Below are 21,938 nucleotides of genomic sequence, written 5' to 3' on the forward strand. Positions count from 1 at the left end.
TGCATAACTTAACTGTTTTGTCTTATTAATTCAAACTCGTTTAAGTTTTTGCAATTAAACTTTAAATACACTGAAGTGCCAAAAAGCTTGTACAAGCCAACCAAAAGAAAGTAAGTCAAAGCAATCAAAAATATAAATTTTAATGAACTATTCATGGATGGATTGTCAGCTTTATTATAAAATGTAGGTTTTAAATTAACCATTTTTAGTTGAAATCCTTTTAGTTCTATTCTTATTCTTATAATTATTATAGTTCCTTTAAAATAAATGACAAAGGCATGTGATCTGTGAAGGACAAAAAAGAAGGCCGGAACCACCCCTCTGCCTACTAAAGTTTTCTAATTAGGGCTATGCAAAATATCGCAATGCCGACCTCATACGTCATCCGCCCGGAACTGCTTCCAGTGTACAACAGTGAGCGCAAGCTACATTAAAGTGATTATTACGTTTTGAATGTGGATATTTTTCTTACAAAAATGCATCGATTCGCTACAGAAGGCCTTTGTTCATCCCCCGGAGCCGTGTGAGACACCTTTTTTTTTTTTTATGGATGGGCGCATTTTATTTAACTGCTTTTGGACTGATGCATGCAACACCCGCTGAGTGGCATTAAACAGCTTGAAAGATCAAAGACCATTTTTAATATAACTCCGACTGGATTCGTCTGAAAGAAGAAAGTCATATACACCTAGGATGATTTGAGTGCGAGTAATTTATGGGCTAATTTTCATTTTTGGGTGAACTAACCCTTTAATTTGTTCAGAATGTATGTTCCTGTAGAACGTTATATCTTGTAAAGGTTAAAGGGATCATGAGCTGAGAAATAAAAAAAATTCCCTTGATCTTTTGACATATAAGAGATCATTGTACAAACCCAATTCCAAAAAAGTTGGGACACTGTACAAATTGTGAGTAAAAAAGGAATGAAATAATTTACAAATCTCATAAACTTATATTTTATTCACAATAGAATATAGATAACATATCAAATGTTGAAAGTGAGACATTTTGAAATGTCATGCCAAATATTGGCTCATTTTGGATTTCATGAGAGCTACACATTCCAAAAAAGTTGGGACAGGTAGCAATAAGAGGCCGGAAAAATTAAATGTACATATAAGGAACAGCTGGAAGACCAATTTGCAACTTATTAGGTCAATTGGCAACATAATTGGGTATAAAAAGAGCCTCTCAGAGTAGCAGTGTCTCTCAGAAGTCAAGATGGGCAGAGGATTGTGCTTTCTTTTTAACTAATATTTATTCATTTTACATTTTCCGATTTAAAAAGCTGCCTGCAGTTTGCATGATAGGACTAGGTGTTATTATCCCAATATTCAGCACCATTTAGCCGCACCATAGAACATTTTCCCTTCGCTGCGAGTTGAACACCGCGAGATGCAGCAATTGGTTACGCTCTGATTTTGGTTCAGCAAGAATCCAGGATCATGGCCTAATCCTAATTATATTACAATGTTTATAGACCTCTGTATAGCATTAAATTATGCATTCATACAATTTATTTGTTATTTTAGGTTTCTGTTACACCATTTGACTGGCAGTTGAAAACTTTTTTATCTTTTTTTTATTATTTTTTAAAATCTTAGCAAAAATTATTATTAAACTGAAACACTAGCATTAGTTGCTGCCTTATAGGCTGAATCTTTCCAACGTTTCCCCTGCTTTATGTAACTTGAGGTATGCACTTTTTTCTGCAGTAGCTCACTCTATGGCTGTTTTTCACAACTCTAAAGAGACGTCACTGACGAATATTTCATCATGGATCTGACCAAGATGTTCCACCATGTTTTAGCTAGATATTTACTGACCTTAAAGCTTCAAAGTTTAAAACAAATCAAACACAAACCTTGTTTCAGTTTGTACGTCATTCAGTAAAACTGTTGTTTGTGCCTATAAAGAGGTGCTGTTCTTTCAGGCTCTATTCCATGAACTCCGCAATTAGCCTAATGACTGCACATCTAATTCTCCATCTTTTCATCTTTTCTGTTTTTCTTGTTTTTAAATCTATCTAATGGATCTAATTGCTCAGCACAATTAATATTTCTGTCACATTTGTCTTTTAGATATGTTTTCAGGTTTATTTAAAAAAAATCTTTTCCCTCACAGAACAAGTGCAGAAGTTGATGACTTCATCAGCTACATAATTTTCATTTAAATGCGTTTGAATATTTTTGAATATTTCTGCTTTTGAACACATTGACCTGCAGGAGAAGGCAAATATCCTGAAAGCCATTTTGACTGACTGAATTCAGCCAAAGCTGAGGGAGGGATGCGCTCATGGCTGAAGGAAGAAGAAGAGCAGTGAAAGCGAGAGGGAAGAAGCATAATTAAGTTGTAGCAAAGTGTTTTCCCATTGGGACTATACTGAGCTTCAGTATGTAGTTCGTAATGATTCATCTCCTGTGAGAGTGTGAGTCAGGCCCACTGTTACCCAGAAGTTTTACCTTCAAACAGATCTCCTTTGGCAGGGAAAATACATTATCTTTTAATTTTCTTCTAGCTTCCAGTAAAAATATCTGAATATCCATAGAACAAAGTACACACATAAGACTTGATTTCAGAGAGTGTCTTTTATTATTCTTTTACATACTCTATAGTTGTTTTTTCGTCCCTTGTTTTAAGCACAAATATAACAATATTTTGTCCAGTATCGGTATGTTTATACAAACTACCGTTCAAAAGTTTGGAGTAAGATTTAAAAAAAAATAATTATGCTGACCCAAGTTGCATTTATTTGATCAAAAATATAGTAAAACAACAATATAGTGAAATTTTACATTTTAAAATAACTTCTATTTTAAAGGGGTCATTGGATGCTACTTTTACAAGTTGTTTGAACTGAAATGTGTGTTGGCAGTGTGTGTAAACAACCACCCTATAATGATAAAAATACACCTAGTGTTTTTTTTTTAATCTACTAAAATCTTTACCCCTTTCTCAAATCGAGCCGATCTCAGATGCCTGTCTGTGAGACGTCACAATAAGAGGCCCCTCCCACGATAGTTTGATTGACAGTAGCGTTTCAGCACAGACTGGACTGGTGTCTTACCTTAGACCCGCTCTGAGTGAGCTGTCATCAGTCCACCATTGTTTCACCGCTGGAGCAGATGTAGACAAGAATGACTCCTAAGCGATTGAGGTGTTCTGTTGTTGGCTGTAATAATGAACATAGCAGTCGCCATTTACTCCTGACATCTGAGCCGCTGAAGACGCAGTGGATTACGTTTGTTTTTGAAGGGAATGCACCCCCGATCTACCTAAATGCGTCTGTTCGTGCGAATCATTTGTGATCCAGCTTCACCTACAGAAGGGTATAAGGTTATTTAATGAATCTTTGCAAATCACCTTTCCTAATAATGTGCTAATTAGCAAGTTTCACGATGAATGCGGCTGGTTGGGGAATGTGTCACTTTATGACGTAATAGTGTGGCTAAACACCGCCTCCGCAGAAGATCAACACCCACTTCTACATCACTGCCTGTTTAGGCCATATACATAAATTCGCGCCCACCGATTCACGCATGTAGATGAATAACAAGAGGCAAACGCAGGTCTACACAGAAACCAAACAATAAAGATGGCAACAAAATGTTTTGCAGTGCCAAGCTGTGGAAAAACAGTTTTTGCATTGCCTCCCTTCTGATCCCAACATTAGGAAAGAGTTGAAGTTTATTTTTAATGAAGATTAAAACATTTTGATAACATAAGTAGACATCAGAGAACAGAACAACATAATAAAAAAGGCAGTTCATGACCCCTTTAACACTTTTGTAATGGTTAACACCGTTTGTGCTTTCTTTTTAACTAATATTTATTCATTTTACATTTTCCGATTTAAAAAGCTGCCTGCAGTTTGCATGATAGGACTAGGTGTTATTATCCCAATATTCAGCACCATTTAGCCGCACCATAGAACATTTTCCCTTCGCTGCGAGTTGAACACCGCGAGATGCAGCAATTGGTTACGCTCTGATTTTGGTTCAGCAAGAATCCAGGATCATGGCCTAATCCTAATTATATTACAATGTTTATAGACCTCTGTATAACATTAAATTATGCATTCATACAATTTATTTGTTATTTTAGGTTTCTGTTACACCATTTGACTGGCAGTTGAAAACTTTTTTATCATCTTTTTTTTATTATTTTTTAAAATCTTAGCAAAAATTATTATTAAACTGAAACACTAGCATTAGTTGCTGCCTTATAGGCTGAATCTTTCCAACGTTTCCCCTGCTACGTTTGTTTTTGAAGGGAATGCACCCCCGATCTACCTAAATGCGTCTGTTCGTGCGAATCATTTGTGATCCAGCTTCACCTACAGAAGGGTATAAGGTTATTTAATGAATCTTTGCAAATCACCTTTCCTAATAATGTGCTAATTAGCAAGTTTCACGATGAATGCGGCTAAAGTAAACAGTCTCTCTGAGAGCAGCTCGGAAGAGAGGGGTGGGGTCAGCATAGCTCATTAACATTTAAAGAAAATGCTACAAAACGGCTTGATCTGAAAAGAGCTGTTTTTGAGAGGGTGTTTTTTACTCTGCCATTGAGAAATTTTAACCAAACTATGTTTCAGACTTTTCATTAAGACCCTAAAGAATCATATCAACTTGTGGGAAATGGGCATCCAATGACCCCTTTAATATATTTTAAAATGTAATTTATATGTTTTTCTTCTTTGTCCCCAGACGGCCATGGATCAGCTGCACATGCACTTCACGCAGGCCATCCACAATACTGTCTTCCAGGTGGTGCTGGGATACGTAGAGCTGTGCGCCGGCAACGCAGACACCAAGTTCCAGAAGATGCCGTACAAGGACCTTTGCACGGTATGCATGCTCTCCATCCATAAACTTGGTGAACACACACAGAGGACACTTCCAAAAGTCACTGTAAGCCAAATTCATCGCTTGAGCGTGAAATCATTCATTGATTTCATTCTCATTTTGCTCTAGACAGGCGTAAAATAGGTTAGATTCCTGCCTTTGGAAATGACGTATATTTGTCTAGCTGTAGCGAGGGAAACGCATTGCGCAGTGAACGGGGCAGGGGATCATCTCATTCATGAGCAAGTCATGAAGCAATTAATTTGAGTTAACAGAAAAAAAAGTGGAGTTTCTGCCAAGCACCTTGTAGCTACTCACCACAAAATGCAGTCTCACTACAGCTTCAGCCTGGCTGGGTACTTAAATTCTCATTTGCATTTGTATAGAAGCACTGAACCTTTAGATCACAAACAAAATTGCAGTCATCTTTTCTGAATCATTTTATCATCATATGATATTGCAAGTGGGAGATTATATAACTGATAAATAATATTAAGCTCATCCAGTAGATAGAGCACTACCGGTAATGATTATTTCATTTTTCTTTGTGACTCCCAATAACTATTCTTGTATTAAACTGAAAGATTATAACTATTAATTTATGTAAAATGTTCATTTTTTTCTTTCTTTTCTTTTCTTAATTATTTTAGTGGGCCCCTTGGTGACACTCCATGACACTCTTAGTTTGAATCTAACTTGAATTCAGTCTGAATTTATTACCTTATTCAAAATAAATAAAAAATGCAATTCATTTTTGAATAAACCATTCTTAGATGAACATCTATTCCTGTGATGGCAAAGCTGAATTTACAGCAGTCATTATTACTCCAGTCTTCAGTGCCACATGATCCTTCAGAAATCATCTTAATATGCTGATTTGGTGCTCAAGTAACATTTACTATTATCAGTGCTGTAAACAGTTGTGCTGATTAATATTTTTTTGTGGAAAAGAACAGCATTTATTTGAAATAGAGAGCTTTTGTAACTAGCTTTCTTTTTACCTTTTGTAATAAATTTAATGCATTCTTGCAGAATAAAACAATGAATATTGTTCAAAAACAACATAAAAAATATTATAGAGCCCAAGCTTTTGAGTGGTAGTGCATATTTATAAGAACTTGGCACATGTTTTAAACTAAAACTTACAAGATTTTCTCTTTTCTTTATCGTGGACTTTTCAGTTTGTCATTGACCCATTAACAGGTTTTTGCTATTCAATTTATGTAAAATAGTTTTTTTTTCACCCCATTTTTCCAGTTTGTGTAACATTTTCTCAACTCGCTCTCAAACCGTTTTAAGAGTAATAGCTCTGGTTTCACTTCTCTATAATTAATATGCACATCCTATTCCACGTCTAGAGTTGAAGTGTGTGGAGTCTTTCTACAACCTACTATTAAGCTTAGCTGCACCTGGCTGTACTATATTTGAGTGTCAGAAGGGAATATTGTTATCTGCTGATCTGAGGTAAAACATAGCGCTTATGTTCAACTTCAGCTGGTACGATCAACAGATGTTTGCACAGAACCGAATTCGCTTAGCATTAATGCCAAGTAAGTGAATGATTTGGAAAGGAAGTTTTGTTTTGCACCTCTTGAGTGTTAATCTGTAATGTAGGAGAGACTGTTCCTAATTTTGGGGCCACTGAGATTTTTTTTTTAAAGTTATTTTATTTTATTTTTTTGTTTGCCACAGAGATTGATGCTTTAAATTGATTAAAAGCGACAGTGAAGACTATCATTGTTACAAAAAAAATATATTTCAAATAAATGCTATTTTTTTACTTTCTTTTCAAGGAATCCTGAAAAAAGTATCGCTGTTTCCACAAAAATTGTAAGCAGTACAACAGTTTTCAATTTTGATCACAGTGGTTCTTGAGCAACAAATCAGCATATTAGAATTATTTCTGAAGGATCATGTGACACTGACGACTGGTGTAATGGCTGCTGAAAATTTAGTTTTGACATCACAGGAATAAATTAAATTTTAAAATATATTAAAATAGAAAACTCTTATTTTATATTATATATTTCATAAGATTGACTGTATTTTTCATTAAAGGGGTCATATGATGCGATTTCATGTTTTACTTTGTCTTTGGAGTGTTAAAAGCTGTTCATGGATACAGAAGATCCGTAAAGTCTCAAACCCAAAGAGATATTCTTTCTAAAAGTGAACGCTCAGCCACGCCCTCCTAAAATGCCTCGTTCAAACACGCCCCCGCATATCTACGTCACTGTGTGGGAAGATTTGCATAACGCCACCCAAATGTTCACGCAAAGAAAGAAGGCGTAACTTTTATTCTCGCTGTAGTATTGTTGCCGCCGCCATGTTGTGGAGATGCTGAGTGTTTCATTGCGAAAGCAAACTACTTTGTTTGGCCTTCTTGGACACAACTAGAAATCAGTGGTTAATTTTTATTTACTACACTGTTCCAGAACAGTACAACCCAAATATTTGAGTGCGTGCAACGCATTTTATGGAGGAAAGTTTCCTGAACCTGGTAAGGGGCGTAATATTTCCGTCACACGCTTGAGGAATTCAGCCAATCACAACACACTAGATAGCTGGCCAATCAGAGCACACCGCGCTTTTCAGACAGATGAGCTTTGTAAAATCTATGCATTTCAGAAAAGTGGGGCATAGATGAGCAACAATAATGTACAGTATGTGGAAAATAATGTTGTTGTTTTTTTACCTTAAACCGCGTAAACATTGCATTACACGAAATACACAAAATAATGTTCTTTTTTAGCAACGTCATAAGACCCATTTAAATAAATGTATTCTTGGTGAACATTAGAGGCTTCATTCAAAAACAAACAAAAAAATTCTTCCCCACCCCTTTGAACGGTATTCTACCTTGGATGATTTATGTGGTCTCATTTTGCAATGGTTTGATGACTTCCTTTAACTCCCAGACCATTTCTCCCAAACTTTGTTTTTGATCTCATAAGCAGCCACCTGAGAGATCATGCTGTAATGTGATTGTATGTGTGGGCCATAGCAACATGTGCTATGCCTGTAACACTCAGACACGGGGTGACGCCGCCTGCTCAGCTTTCGGCTCAGCTTATAAAATCTTTAGATTTTCCTTCTCTGAGACGTTGATTTGAAACATATTCTAAAAACGACGACAGTATTCTCTCAATCAGATGCAAATTCCCCTTTCTGAAGGGGAAAGAAAATGAATCCTGTATCTGGGTTTTGCCCCAAGTCAGATTTTCCTAGATTTTGTCTTTTTTCTCATCTCACCTCACCACAAGGCAGATGCATTTGTCTTGAGCATCTTGGACAATGCGTCATCCTTCTGGCTCTCAAAATCTCCTGAGCATCTAGTCGTCATAAAGTAAACACGACGAGAGGTATGCTAATGACAATCACTTCAGTCCTGAACTTTGAACCGCAGCATGGGAATTCAGTACAGTAACTGGAATGCTTCAAAGGTCACATCATAATGCAGAGCGCTACATGAATTTTACATGAAACTATCACTATCCCATCCCTTCAGAGATCTTCTTGCATTCTCTGTGCTCGGCTTTGGGCAATGAGTGAAGTAGAAGAACAGACGCGAGGAAGGCCTTGTTTGTGAACATCAACAAAGGGAAAACAAATGTAAAAAATTGCACACTCTCTGCAAGTTACGTTATGGCTGAGTATCAGTGTTATTTACCATCAGTGTATTTGTATGAATCCCTCACACTCTTATTTTAGAGAGCTCTCGATGGGGCTCTAGTGGTTCTTGACCTTGCCGCTGAACATGAGCACTTCATGAGAGTGTGCCGATCACATCAGCTTCTCTTTAGCTCCCTCTCCACCTCTAACTCTGCTGTCCATCTCTACAAAAGGTTATTCTCATGTGTCTCAGTGCTCTACATCATGTACTCCCGTTTATTAATGTTTAACAGGACGTGCATTGGAAAGGAAGTGCATTTTAATAGTTCAAGGCAGTTTTTGTAGAGTCTGACTCCTCTTAACTACTCTGATTCCATTTTGAGTCGAGCTTGACTGATAACTTGTTTTAGAAAGTTACTCTCTTTTAAGTGTTTCCGATTCACTGAAAAGAACCAGCTCATAACAGTTGCTTATTTTGAAATCAGACTACACTTGGTGCTGTATATTTTTGGTTCGCTGACAAGAACTGTAAGAGTAATTTATTTGAATCATTGTTGCCGCTGTATGATTATGATTCACTAAAAAGAACCAGCTGATAAGAGTCATTTGTTCAGGAATCAGTCATAATTACCGTTGTTTGGTGTTCTTGTGTGTTCTTGCACTGACAAAATCTAGTCATTTAAATAGGAATTTCGATTCAGGACTATGCAGATTTTGCAGCAGGTTCAAGTTGGACATGCGATGGTTGCTTTTTTGCCTGCATAGTTTCACTACATTTTTTTTAAAAGAATCAGCACACAAGCACATTGTTCAGGAATTTCAGTAGCAGTGTTGCACACTGCTGAATAGTTTGAAATATGTATTTTTTTTAAAAAAGGATTTTGAACGAGAATGGATTCTTGCTTCCCACCCTTAGTTATATTAATAGCTTTAGCAATGATCTTCTGAACTGTCTTGCTGTCTTTCTTATTCTGTGCTATCAAGCTGTCATATTCTGAACTGTCAGCCCCCTGAATAGTAAATATACGCAAACTGTTACCTGTAGCATCTCTGATTATGCCACATTTTGAGAACTGACCCTCATGCAAGGACTGCATGTGGAGTTTTGTCAGTGGAAGTTCCAAACGTGGGAACGTTTGATTGATTCTGTTCATTAAGACAGCAGGGGAGCAATACATTGATGTAGCTAATAAGGAAGGCCGCACATACAGCAGTTATAAGATCCATTGAGGATGCGACCTGAAGCAACCTCAGAATAAAGCTGCACATTAGTGTTTAGAGGCATGAGTTGTCCTGCTGAACTAAGAAATGTGTTGTGTTGTTCTTTATGTGTCTGTGTAAATATTGACCACATACTGATGCAGCAGGTTGAATGTTTCCCCGTAATGTTCCCCTAAGGTGCAGTGTTAGAATAAAAGCTCAGGTAAGGGTGTTTATAGAAACTGACTTGCATTTCATTAAATCCTCGTAAAGAATCGGGTCAGCACAGCTTTTTTCACAGCCATCTTCCTTCTCTGGAGGGTGTCAAGAGATCAACATTTGGGTAGAAAGTGCCTCATTGACTTCTGACGCTTAGTGAAGCAGTTGCATCTCTCTTAGTGAGAGATTTCCAGAGCTGGTTTTAGATCTGTTCTGAGCTATTTTCTAAGCGCCAATCCTGCACCAGACTAATTACTCTCCCTTTGTTTGATAATCATGTTTGAAGATGAACCATCATTATTGTATTAATCGGATAAATATGACATTGTAGTTCATCCAACTCAGGCTCATTCACTGAAAAAAAAAAATGTAGATGTGACCTTCACTCAGAAATTGCTAGTAAATTCAAAGTAATTTTAATCGAAAGAAACAGCAAGTAACACATTAAACATGAAATTTTGAAGTAGACCATCCAAAATAGTATTTTAATAAACATACTCACTTTATTTACAACTTCAAAAAAGTAGTTTTTACTGTGTTTGAAATGCATGACTCAACTTGACCAACAGCTTATATTTCTTTTCACACAAATTATAATTACAGGGGCACATTTTCGAAAAATAATGACATTTTCATGCAGTTCCTTGCACAGTAGTATGTTATGACCTGAAAATACTTCTACCATAATGCAAAATAATACATTTTGACATTTGCATCACATGTAATATTATATTGGTGCATATAAATATAAATGGTTGTTGTTCTGCCTTATAAAACTTTAAAGGATTTTAAGCCATTTTAGATGTAGCTCTGAAACGTGTGTGGGTGTGTGTAATAAAGGACCAGTGATAAAAGTAACAGCAAAAAAGAAAGAAAGAGAAAAACCTGAGCCTCTCCAGCTCTGCCATCTGTGGTGTGACTTCTTGAGCTTGGTTATGATAGAGAAGACGCCACAGAGATTTGCTGACTTCACATGTTTACAGCCTGCTGACGGCAGCAGCACATTTCCCCTCCCTTTGATTTCCCTCTATTGCGCTTTTAAGACATTTACTACAATCATATTTGAAAATTGGTATGATTTGCTTGTATTTAGGAAGGTTGTCATCTCTGCTGCCCAGATCTGTACTCAGCAGGGTTCATCTGTCACGGCATATAGCGATTAGCACTGAAACAACCTCAGTGATGTCTTTGAGACTATAGGGAGAAAAAAGCAAGAGTACTTGAAAGAACTTTCTCATTTTTTTTGGATGTAATTCCCACCTGGCCTATCAGTGAAGTCACCACTGACCTGAATCCGTTTCTGTGCACCAGCCTGAATCCCATACATCATCTCAGAGTGTGAAACGTTCGTATAAAAATATCAGCTATAAATGTCCATCTGTCTGTCTAATATGACTCCTTTGAGATTAGAAAGATATGTATCATCCTTTCTCTCCACCAACGCTCAGTTGCCAGGCAACAATGCCTCGATCCCCATAGCAGGAAGTCATCTGGAGAGTTTGGGGGATTGATTGTTTGAATGAGATGGCTGACTTCTCCCTCTGCTCACGTACAGGAGTCATTAGACATCAATTAGAATGCTATACTTCATGTGTAGTAACCACTGGATCAGTGTTAATCCAGCTGAGCATCCATGTATCTCCTTACACTCAGTGATGGCAGCTATACAACTTTATTCAAAGGAGGGATGACGCTATCCTAAACAATTAATCAACTTCAAATGAGAAGAATGGCTCATATAATTACTGCATTTGACCTTGACTATTACATTTTAGCATCTTTGGCAATGTTACACATTTCTTTCAGTATAATACTTGATCCACAGTTCATTGCATTAGTCGGAACCGCTCTAGTGTAATGAGTTGTGTGGGATGGTTTCATATGAGCTTGTTTATTTGTTACTGCAGAGTTACCGTAAGTGATGAATCACCTCGAAATGTCCAAAGCTTTATCTGTATGCAGCACAGGCCTAATTAGATTTATTGCAGCCACTCGGATCAGGTCGCATTGTGTCTCAGCATGTGAATAAAAAAAAGTGAATGAGCGTTTTATTCATTTGATTGTTTTAAATTCTCAATTTGTTGAACGAGTGTGATTTTTAAGTCGTAGTCTTGACTAAGTGTCTCTTAAAACAACTGATGGGTTTTTTGGACATGCTGGTTCTTGAGTACTGGGTCAAAACAGGCTGGAACAAGTTTATGGATCAAGGAGTTCAATTTAATGAATGTGTTCAGAAGTGTTCATTTATGTTTGGGAGCTTCCATTTTCTCAAAAAAATGTGTGCTTTTCTTTGCTTGTTACTCGTTGTTGTCAGATACAAAACTAATGTGACAAAACATTTGGTATATTTATGAACCTAGTATCCACTTCAATTAATAATGATTTAATAGCTTTTTCATAAATTCGTTTGAACTGATTTTATTTTTCAGCTCATCTAGATTTATATATTTTTTGTTTTAAAAGAAATACTTTTATTTAGCAAGGGTACATTAAACTGTACACGTTTCTATTTATCAGAAAATCTTGAAAAAATGCATTGTGGTTTCCACAAAAATATTTAGCAGAACAGCTTCAATGTTTTTCAGGTTTTCAATGTTAAGAATAGTTTCTTGAGCTCCAAATAAGCATATTAAAATGATTTCTGAAGGATCATGTGACACTGAAGATTGGAGTAATGACACTGAAAACTCAGCTTTGCCATTACAGGAATAACTACATAGAAAAACAGTATTTAAATTGTAATTATATTTTTACAGTATTACTGTTACACTTTACTGTATTTTTGATCAAATAAATGTTGCCTTGTGAGCATAAGAGACTTCTTTCAAAAACGTTAAAAACACTTGCTGACCGCAAACCTTTGATTGTAGTGTATTTAAAGGAAACAAACAATTTATCTATGCTTTGTGTGACGGAATTGATCTGATGCAGAATATAAAACACAGTTACCTGAAATTATGAAAACTTACCAAACTCATCTGAGCTTGTGATCTTGTACTCACAGCAGGTTAAATATGGACTGAATACATTTATGAATATTTTCGTAAAAGTAAAACCTTTTGTCATTTGTCATGCATATTTACTTAAATGCATATTGCATATTTACATTTTTTATACAAGTTTAATATGTATTTTAATCTCACATTAGCACGTGTTTTTGGGTTAGTGAGAGAGAAATTGTATGTCATTGTTTTCATAAAACAGAGAAAATCAAATCAAAGTTTATGGAGTCAATGTTTGAATTTCAAATCGGAAATACAGCTATTAACTAATGTTAGGTAAAATTGTGCTATTTTTTTTTGTTTTCCTATGTCTCAAGATTTAGTGGACAGTTCAATTTGATAGTTTCCCAGACTAAAATTAGTTTCATTTTATGCTCTCTCTCATAGACCATAAACATGAACTGGCAACACGCCTATGCCATCTGCTATATAAATCAGGGCTTAAAGTTCTCCGGCATCGTGCAGCGTTTGGCTGCGTAAAAAAATAATCCTACATTTAAAAAAAACTTGTTGATATCACTTTCAAGTACATGAGTTTGCCTACCAATAGTATGACAGGAGTACAGCTTTCACTCTCAACCAAACTAACATTACTAGCCAATCAGAATTTTTTACTCTTATGAACACGAGACGCGCATAATAGTATCCAATTGCAGAGTCGCAGACCTGATGAATGGAGAAGCGCGACACGTTGAAAAAGCTGCGAGGCGCAATGTTCAAAGATGTCCATCTAGCGCATATTACATATAAAAACTAATTAAAAAGCAGCGGAGCTTTGTAAACAGCTCAGAGTAACCACGTCATCTCCATAAGAATGATATGATTGCCAGAACAAATTTACCGGGGTTTTTGAAAAGGCCCTGTCCACACATGATCTCTTAATGGTAACTTACCGGTAATTTACCAGTAAAGACTGTATGTATGAAAGGTGCTAAACTCTTCCTCTGTATATGCTGTGAATTTGAATGGCTTAACGTTCATCTGGGAAAAGTGTGCATTTTCTCAATAGATTTGTAACGTAAATCATTTATTTGTCAACACAGGAGAATACATCATATTTCTAGATAATTTATTGTATATCGCAAATTCAAAATAAAAGTTTCTGAGTTTGCATGTGGCCAAATATTAAAATGTAATGGATTTCATCATTTAATGGATTAAACATCGTTGACTCACGCTGTAAAGTGAAACGTCACCAGGCCGTTGGCGCCCTCTGCAAATATTTGTTATAATACATGTACGTTATAGTACATAATGTACTTAAGTTGGTTATGTTCATATTATGTATAGGCATATTACATTATGTATTTTAACAGTGAGTCATACTAAAACCTGGTTTTCACTTAGGTCTATTTGTGTTACTAAAATATATCAGATTACTCAGTTGTCAAAATAATCAGTAAATTACTTGATTACCAAAATAATCATTAGTTACAGCCCTAGATTAGTTAAAATATTTCAAAATACAACTGCATTGGTTTACTTTTTGTAATTAAAAGACAAATATTTTGTCATTGAAAATTTCTTAAAAATAGTATTCAAATATTGTTACGTTCTAGTGAACTAAGTATTTGTATTTTGTCTCATCTCATGAGCTAAGTGTATTGTCACACCCCTAGTGTCGATAAGCAGTGATGTAGCTCATCATTTTCCAAGTGTATGATATAGCTTTCATTCTTCAGGTCAACCACATATTCATGAAAAAAAAGTTTGAATAAGGAAAGCAATAACTTTGCCATAGTATCCTTTCAAATGTTAAAGTTGCCACAGTTGTTGCATGCTTTGCATGTGCTGCCCCGCCCCTGAAAAAAAAAATTCAGGATTTTGTTTTGCTTTAACCCCTGATAAATGTTGTTCACATATTTGGAGTTCCTATGCAGTGACCTCAATTGTATCCTAAGTAAAGCTTCAGTAAATTAGATTAGGTAAATGTTTGGCAATAGACAATCAGAAGCTGAAAGGCCTCTGTGGTGGGGCCTATTTTACAGAGTCCATTGGTAAACTTACAAATAAGCCTTGCAGTAACTCTGGTTCTGTAGTGTAAAGTATTGATGGTGATACATAAATATATATATATATATTCTTCTCTTTTTCTCACCCCAGCACATTACCACAGACAGCTACATCCCCTGCTTGACCGATCTCTGCAAGGCCTTGTGGGAGGTGATGCTCAGTTACCACCTAACCATGCAGTGGCACGATGAGCACTACAAAGAAGAAGAGACGACTCCTGGAGCAGGTAAGAAAAATCAGTCACTCTTGGTACCTCTGTAAAGAGTCCTGGGCTCATTTTTTAGTTAAACTGTGTTTTGAATATAATAAAAATGACAAACGACAGCTATTTAGATCAGTCTTACCAATGGCACTATTCAAAAGATTCAAAATGACATGTTGTGCCAGTAATATACTTTTTGGCTTACAATCAAGACAAAATTCCAGATGCTGGGCCCGAGCTGTCATGCAGAGATAGTGAGCAAAAGCAGAACAATAACAACAATGGCACCAAACAGAGCATCAAAACGACTTCCCATGATACAATCAGTAGCTCTGATCAGATATCAGGTTCAAGCAGGCTGAAATAATAACACTCCATATTCCCCATCATAACGCCTCTTGTACATGTGACATTTACGTCAGCAGTATCTGGGTCTTGTTTTCCAGTGAAAACATCCTTTAAACAAGATAAAATATAGCCAAACTGTATATGAATTTAGTCTTGGACCTTAAATATAATATTACTTTGCATGATTTCATTGGGTTTTCAGTAAATTTAGTAAGATAAATCATTCAAACTTGCCAATGGAATTAGACAGAAAATAGTTATATAATATAGTTTCTCTGAGTGTTGTTTTAGTATCATTGGGATATTATTACAGTATTTTTTAATATTTGATTTTTAATTTTAGTTAAGGTTGTAGTAATTTTGTTGTCATTTTTCTTAGGGTTTTTTATATGTCTACATCAAGTTAAATTAAATGAAATTTAGATAATTCCTTGGCAACTAGCTGAAATAAAATAAGTTTTTAATTGTTAATGTTAACATTTCTTTTAGGAACATTTTTTATGGTTTTAATTAATTCCTCATAATTTCTCTTAATAGTTTATGAAATTTAAAATGAAAATTATTGTTTTTATACAGGCAAAGATGTTTGAGGATGGTGTTTTTAAACATTTATTTAGTTATGTAATGAGACTTTTAATGGGGAAAGATAAGATTAAATATGAGGCATAGGATCCGTAAATGTCCCAAGCCATATGTGGTCATGTGGTCAACTTGCTGTGCTTCATCTTTGACAGTAATAGTATTTTTTAAGTGTTCTTTGGCACCCGTGGTTCATCTTTCTGCTGATGCAACTCTCTTGTGTCAAAGTCCTCTTGTGTTTCTCCAAACTGTCTGGAGGTCAACACGTTCTGTATTTTGGCTCCTTTATATGTAACTCTAAATCAGTTTTAGTAGAAAGAGCTAGGGATTCATTAGGGTGCTCACTACCCTTGATGGTTAGATTTATAAGCATTACATTTGTGCTTTTATAGTGTAATGTCCTGCCTTGTGTATTTAGAGGACATGGCTTTTGGTGTGTGCTGTAATCGGCACAGCAGTGACTGCCCAAGGAGACTGAGCAGGTAATTGAAAGGGGCACTGCGCCATTAGCCAGCTGCAATGTAGTTTGTAACGTTTGCCTTTCTGTCTTGCCTTTTCTTCGATTTCTGAGGTTACTGAGCAGTGCTGAAACAGATTGGTGCTTGTTCTTGGTTAGGTGTGTCACTGGAAATTCATTGAACCATTCTAAAGTAATAACCCCTACAGAGGAAAGCGTACAGAATGCTACTAACTGAACAGGCATTGTTTCTCTAGGTTATAATGGGTTGTGGTTATTTTCTATAAATATTAAATGAGGGAAGTAAATAATTTGTTTTAATGGAAATACTATATTTATTTTCTCTAAAACTGGTATTTTCTTGTGACTTTTAACACCGTCAGCTCTGTACTACTTTAGAATTTAGCATTTGTCTTGTACTTACATTGTATGTCTTTTTTATAATCTCTCTATTCTTCATGCTGTTCAACTTTATTTTTCACATTTGCTATGACTCAAGTAAATTATATAAGCTTAGCAATACACACATTTTTGTACTTCTCTCCACATCAGTCCTCTAAAGAACAGTTACTTCCAGCATAGTCATACATTTTCAAATATACTATGCCAAAAATGGCTTTTAGAAAATAACCATACAGTTTTATTTAACAATAATGCATTTAGCGAGCTTTATGTTTAAAACAAGTGGAAAGTCTGCAAATGGAACAAAACAAAATACACTTAATATTTTGTTAATATTAATCTATAATTTAGCCTGGTCTGCACTGCAAAAAAATCATTTTCATAATCAGTATGTTTGTCTCATTTAGCCATAACAACATGTACTTTTTTTTAAACAATATGAATTTACTTGAAGCAGAATTCACAGATAATATATCTTGAATTATATTGAAAAAAAGGTATATGTTGTTTTGCTTAACATAAATATATCTTGTTTTAAGGTTGGAATAATTTACTGGGAAACAAGTTAAAAATTCATATTTTTGCCATGTAGAGAAACTGCATCCTAATTTTCATAATTTCTCTCCTTCTCTCTCTCTTAAAAAAAATCTTACAGGCTTCTTATGCTCCTTATACTCTGCTTATGCTCCTTTGTATATTTTAGCCTGATATCAGGGCTGGTGCAGTTGCCTAGGGCCTCAGGCTTTGAGGCCTCCATAACCGTAACATCCCCTATACTCTAGTCTATAGCAAAATACTAGCCTCATTGTTCATTGGATATAGTTAAATTATCACTTACCTGCAATTAAACCAATTAATGTAGCGGGTCCCGTCTTCTGAACACATACTTCAGGTGCTGCGAAGCAAATGGCTAAATAGGCACGCAAAGAAGTACAGCTGCTAATGCAGGTGTGAGTTGTCGTCATCTATTTTAGAGAGATTACAATGTATTCTAAATATAAACTTGTTCTGTCGATCAGTGTCATTTCTGTGCAGATCTTCACCGGTTTATTATGAGTTTAAAAGAGCGCGAGTGCCGTTGACGACCCCAGACGCGATACTTTGAATTTGCACATACAATGAAAAGCAAAAATGTTTGAATTCAAAGTCAAAAAGCAAACAAACTAGAACATTTTTTAATGTTTCAAAAAAGCACCTCAGATGTGTGTAATTCTGCTGATGATTGCATTACTGCTCTAACATAACACTTATAATTTCAGTTTCAACTATCTAGAAATTAACTTCTTTCATGCTAGGTAGTGATCATCTCTTTCACTTCCACTTGATTTTTAGTGCATATTTAAGGTAAATATGCTGTAGTCAATATTGATTAAATGTTAGGGGAAAATCCTGCCCATACCCAGCTAGGAAAAAATGATAAAAGCACAATAAAAAATTACTGAACAAATTGCTGCAATTTACTACTACTACTACTACTACTACTAATACTACTACTACTACTACTAATAATATCACGGCTATAATAACAATCCACAACAAACAAAAAAGAGATTACCTTAGATAAATTTTAATATGTACATAGAGTACCGGTCAAAAGTTTGGACACATTACTATTTTTAATGTTTTTGAAAGAAGTCTCTTATGCTCATCGAGCCTGCATTTATTTGATCAAAATACAGAAAGAGAAAAAACAACAACCGTATTATGCAGCAAGGATGTGTTAAATTGATAAAAAAGTGATAGTAAAGACTCATATTGTTAAAAAAATAACTTTTTAATCATCAAAAAATCCTGAAAAAAGTATCACAGGTTATTAAATAAATATTAAGCTGAACAACTGTTTCCAACATTGATAATAAATCAGCATATTAGAATGATTTCTGAAGGATCATGTAACACTGAAAGTAATGACTAATGGAAATTCTGCTTTGCATTACAGAAAAATATTATATTTTTTAAAAATATAGTAAAATAGAAAACCATTATTTTAAATTGTAATAATGTTTCATAATATTATGATGACAGGTTTTTTCCTGTATTTTTGATCAAATAAATGCAGGCTTGATGAGCATATGAGACTTCTTTCAAAAAACATAAAAAATAGTATTGTGTCCAAACTCTTGACTCTTGACAAAATTTAAAATGAAATGTTGTATAAATAAAAGGTTAGGAATCATATTTGTTTCAAGTGGTTTTTATTGGGGGTGGGGGGCTGGGTGAGATATTTGACATATCAAGTTCAAGAATTATTTGTGATTGAGACATTATCACAGAGTGTATCATGTGCTTGCTAGTCATCAGTTATAGTACATATTTTGCAGTAGTGTTGGGCGATATGCTCTTTTCATATTATCCTATCGTCAGCCTTTAAGATCGCCGATACACGATATTATCATGCTAATTTATTTAATTATTTACTTGCATAGTTTCATAGCCAGAGAGTGAACCAACTCCAGGGTAAGGCTAAAAGCAGCCTAATGTTACTGTAATCTATTAACTACACATGATATATTTTTAGGCAAGTATCATATGGATGTCATGTCATAAATATTTTTTTAATATGAACGAATTTGTATTTAACATGATAACAATTTAATACAAACATTGAAAATTACTAATTATAATTCTTACATTTCCTCAGCTACAGAAAACAAGCAAAGGACATTTACATGATCAAAGAACATCATCACTGACTTCAGTCTAGCATTTTAAAAACACTCCCATTAAAATCAGTGAAGCTATCTACACTGTATGATGAATAAATCTCTTATACTTACATCGCACATACATCTGCACTTTGTTGTTTATGATGAGAAAATTCACGGGAGAGCAGAATTCAGTCAGCGAGTGCACGCAATAAACAACAAAACGCCAGTGTTTCAGCGATGACTCATCTGAACACCTCTGATTGGCCATTGCTTTCATAAACTCAACAGAATCGTGTGTGATTGATAATTACTCGCAACACTGTAAAAACGTGTAAAAAGAAATATGATGGAACAAATAAGCCCTAATATTAATTAGATGATAATACTAGCCTGATAATAATAATAATCTTCTTGATATCGTCGAAGGCATCAGCCATACAGGATACTGTCGTCTATCGACACAAGCCTATTTTGCAGCCCTGTTGGATGGTTTATATTCTTAAAGGGGTCATATGATGCTGCTAAAAAAATAATCATTTTGTGTATTTGGTGTAATGAAATGTTTTTGCGGTTTAAAGTAAAAAAAAAAAACACATTATTTTCCACATACTGTGTACATTATTGTTTCTCCTCTATGCCCCGCCTTTTTGAAACGCATCGAGTTTTTCAAAGCTCATCGGTCTGAAAAAGCAAGGTGTGCTGTGATTGGCCAGCTATCCAGTGCGTTGTGATTGGCCGAATACCTCAAGCGTGAGACGGAAATGTTACGCCCCTCACCATACTGTTGATGCCGTGTCCGGCCGGAGCGACGAGACAAAAACATTAAAACCCATTATAAACGAGGCATTTGTTGCATCCAGTGGGGACATGATTATGGATTATTATGACTTATACTGTCTTTTTACGCGCTGCGTTGCATTGCATCGTGCCGCGTAAACATAAAACCCTGTCTGCATTTGTGATCACAGAAATGACAAACAACAAGTGCTACTCTACACTGCTCAAAACTCGTGTTTGAGTCATCAGTGGCAAATGATAAAAGAAAACGTACTTACGTGAGTCAGAACTGCCGGCATTTTAGTCTAACGTTACTCTCCCAGGATCAGTAAACAGTCCTCCATAAAATGTGCCGGCGATCCACAGCACTAAGTAGATGTATTTCCTCAGCGACCAGCACAGATCAGCTCCAGGCATGACGAAGTGGATATCGTCCTCTTTTGGAAGACCAAACAAAGTAGTTTCGCTTTCACAACGAAAAACACAGCGGCCTAGCGTGAGCGAAAGCGTGAGACTGAGCTGAGGCGGCAGGGTCGAGAACGGTGGTCCCGGCGAAGGAGTGGTGAAAACCGATCCGGCGATCCACAGCACTAAGTTGATGTATTTCCTCAGCGACCAGCACGGATCAGCTCCAGGCATGACGAAGTGGATATCGTCCTCTTTTGGAAGGCCAAACAAAGTAGTTTCGCTTTCACAACGAGAAACACAGCGCCTTCACGACATGGCGGCAGCAGCAACATTTGGGTGGTGTTATGCAAATCTTCCCACATAGTGAGGTAGATATGTGGGGGCGTGTTCGAACGAGCCGTTTTAGGTATGTGTGGCTGACTCTTAACTTTTATAAAGAATATCTCTTTGGATTTGAGACTTTAGTCTTTGCAAATTTACAGATCTTCTTTATGCACCAAGAGCTTGTAACACTCCAAAGAGAAAGGAAAAAATGAAATCGCATCATATGACCCCTTTAAAGGTCCCCTGAAATGCTTAGAAACACACAGCGTTACTTTTTGTCGTCATTTTAACTGAAACCGGAAGACAGGGCGGGACATATCAAGCAGCCCCGCCCCTTTTTAAAATCGCCAATAGCGTTCGTTATATCACAGCTTGGGCTAGAGCCGTTGAGCTGTGTAAAGCCACATTTGACAGGGTATGCCAGCCACAATCTCATCCATATTGCTATAAAATATAGCATTCTGTGTAGAATTCAAATAGCTCCGATATATTTTGTGGTCTGCGCCGACTCGTGCATGTGATCCGTTCTGTGCTATCGTGTCTCTGGACCGGAGCAGAGTGTGTGTGCGGTGCGGTGGTTAGCGTGACACAGCGCGAAATCAGACTTCTTTTTTTTCCTCAATGGAAAGCATGTTTACACTGTTTGAATCGTTCCCTGTCTCCTATATAGTGCACTGCGTGCCATTCACTGTACAGAATATACTAATTCTGTGGACAAGTGACCGATTCAGCCGCGGCTTCAGCGTCTATTTTATAGTGTATGGGGCAGGCGCTTCGGATTCTAGCGAGCATTTGATTGGACAGAAAGTTTGATGAGAAGCTGAAGTACGATGTGACGTCAAAAAAAACGTTGAGCCGTTTTGGCGGAAGTGACGAACTGCAAGCTTTGAATGCTTATATCTT

The 21,938-nt window shown here is 36.1% G+C and overlaps 1 protein-coding gene across 1 annotated transcript in view; it reads left to right on the forward strand.

The window, feature by feature from the left end:
- Window positions 1–21,938, forward strand: part of LOC107558573 (syndetin-like) — a 112,032-nt gene that overhangs the window by 17,276 nt on the left and 72,818 nt on the right. The window contains exons 7-8 of the mRNA XM_016242235.1: window positions 4,707–4,847; window positions 14,981–15,116. Of these exons, the coding sequence (XP_016097721.1) occupies window positions 4,707–4,847; window positions 14,981–15,116 (277 nt within the window). The remainder of the gene's footprint in view (window positions 1–4,706; window positions 4,848–14,980; window positions 15,117–21,938) is intronic.

The sequence above is a fragment of the Sinocyclocheilus grahami genome, unplaced genomic scaffold (genome assembly GCF_001515645.1).
Source record: "Sinocyclocheilus grahami isolate Dianchi unplaced genomic scaffold, SAMN03320097.WGS_v1.1 scaffold650.1, whole genome shotgun sequence".
NCBI classification, from domain to species: domain Eukaryota; kingdom Metazoa; phylum Chordata; class Actinopteri; order Cypriniformes; family Cyprinidae; genus Sinocyclocheilus; species Sinocyclocheilus grahami.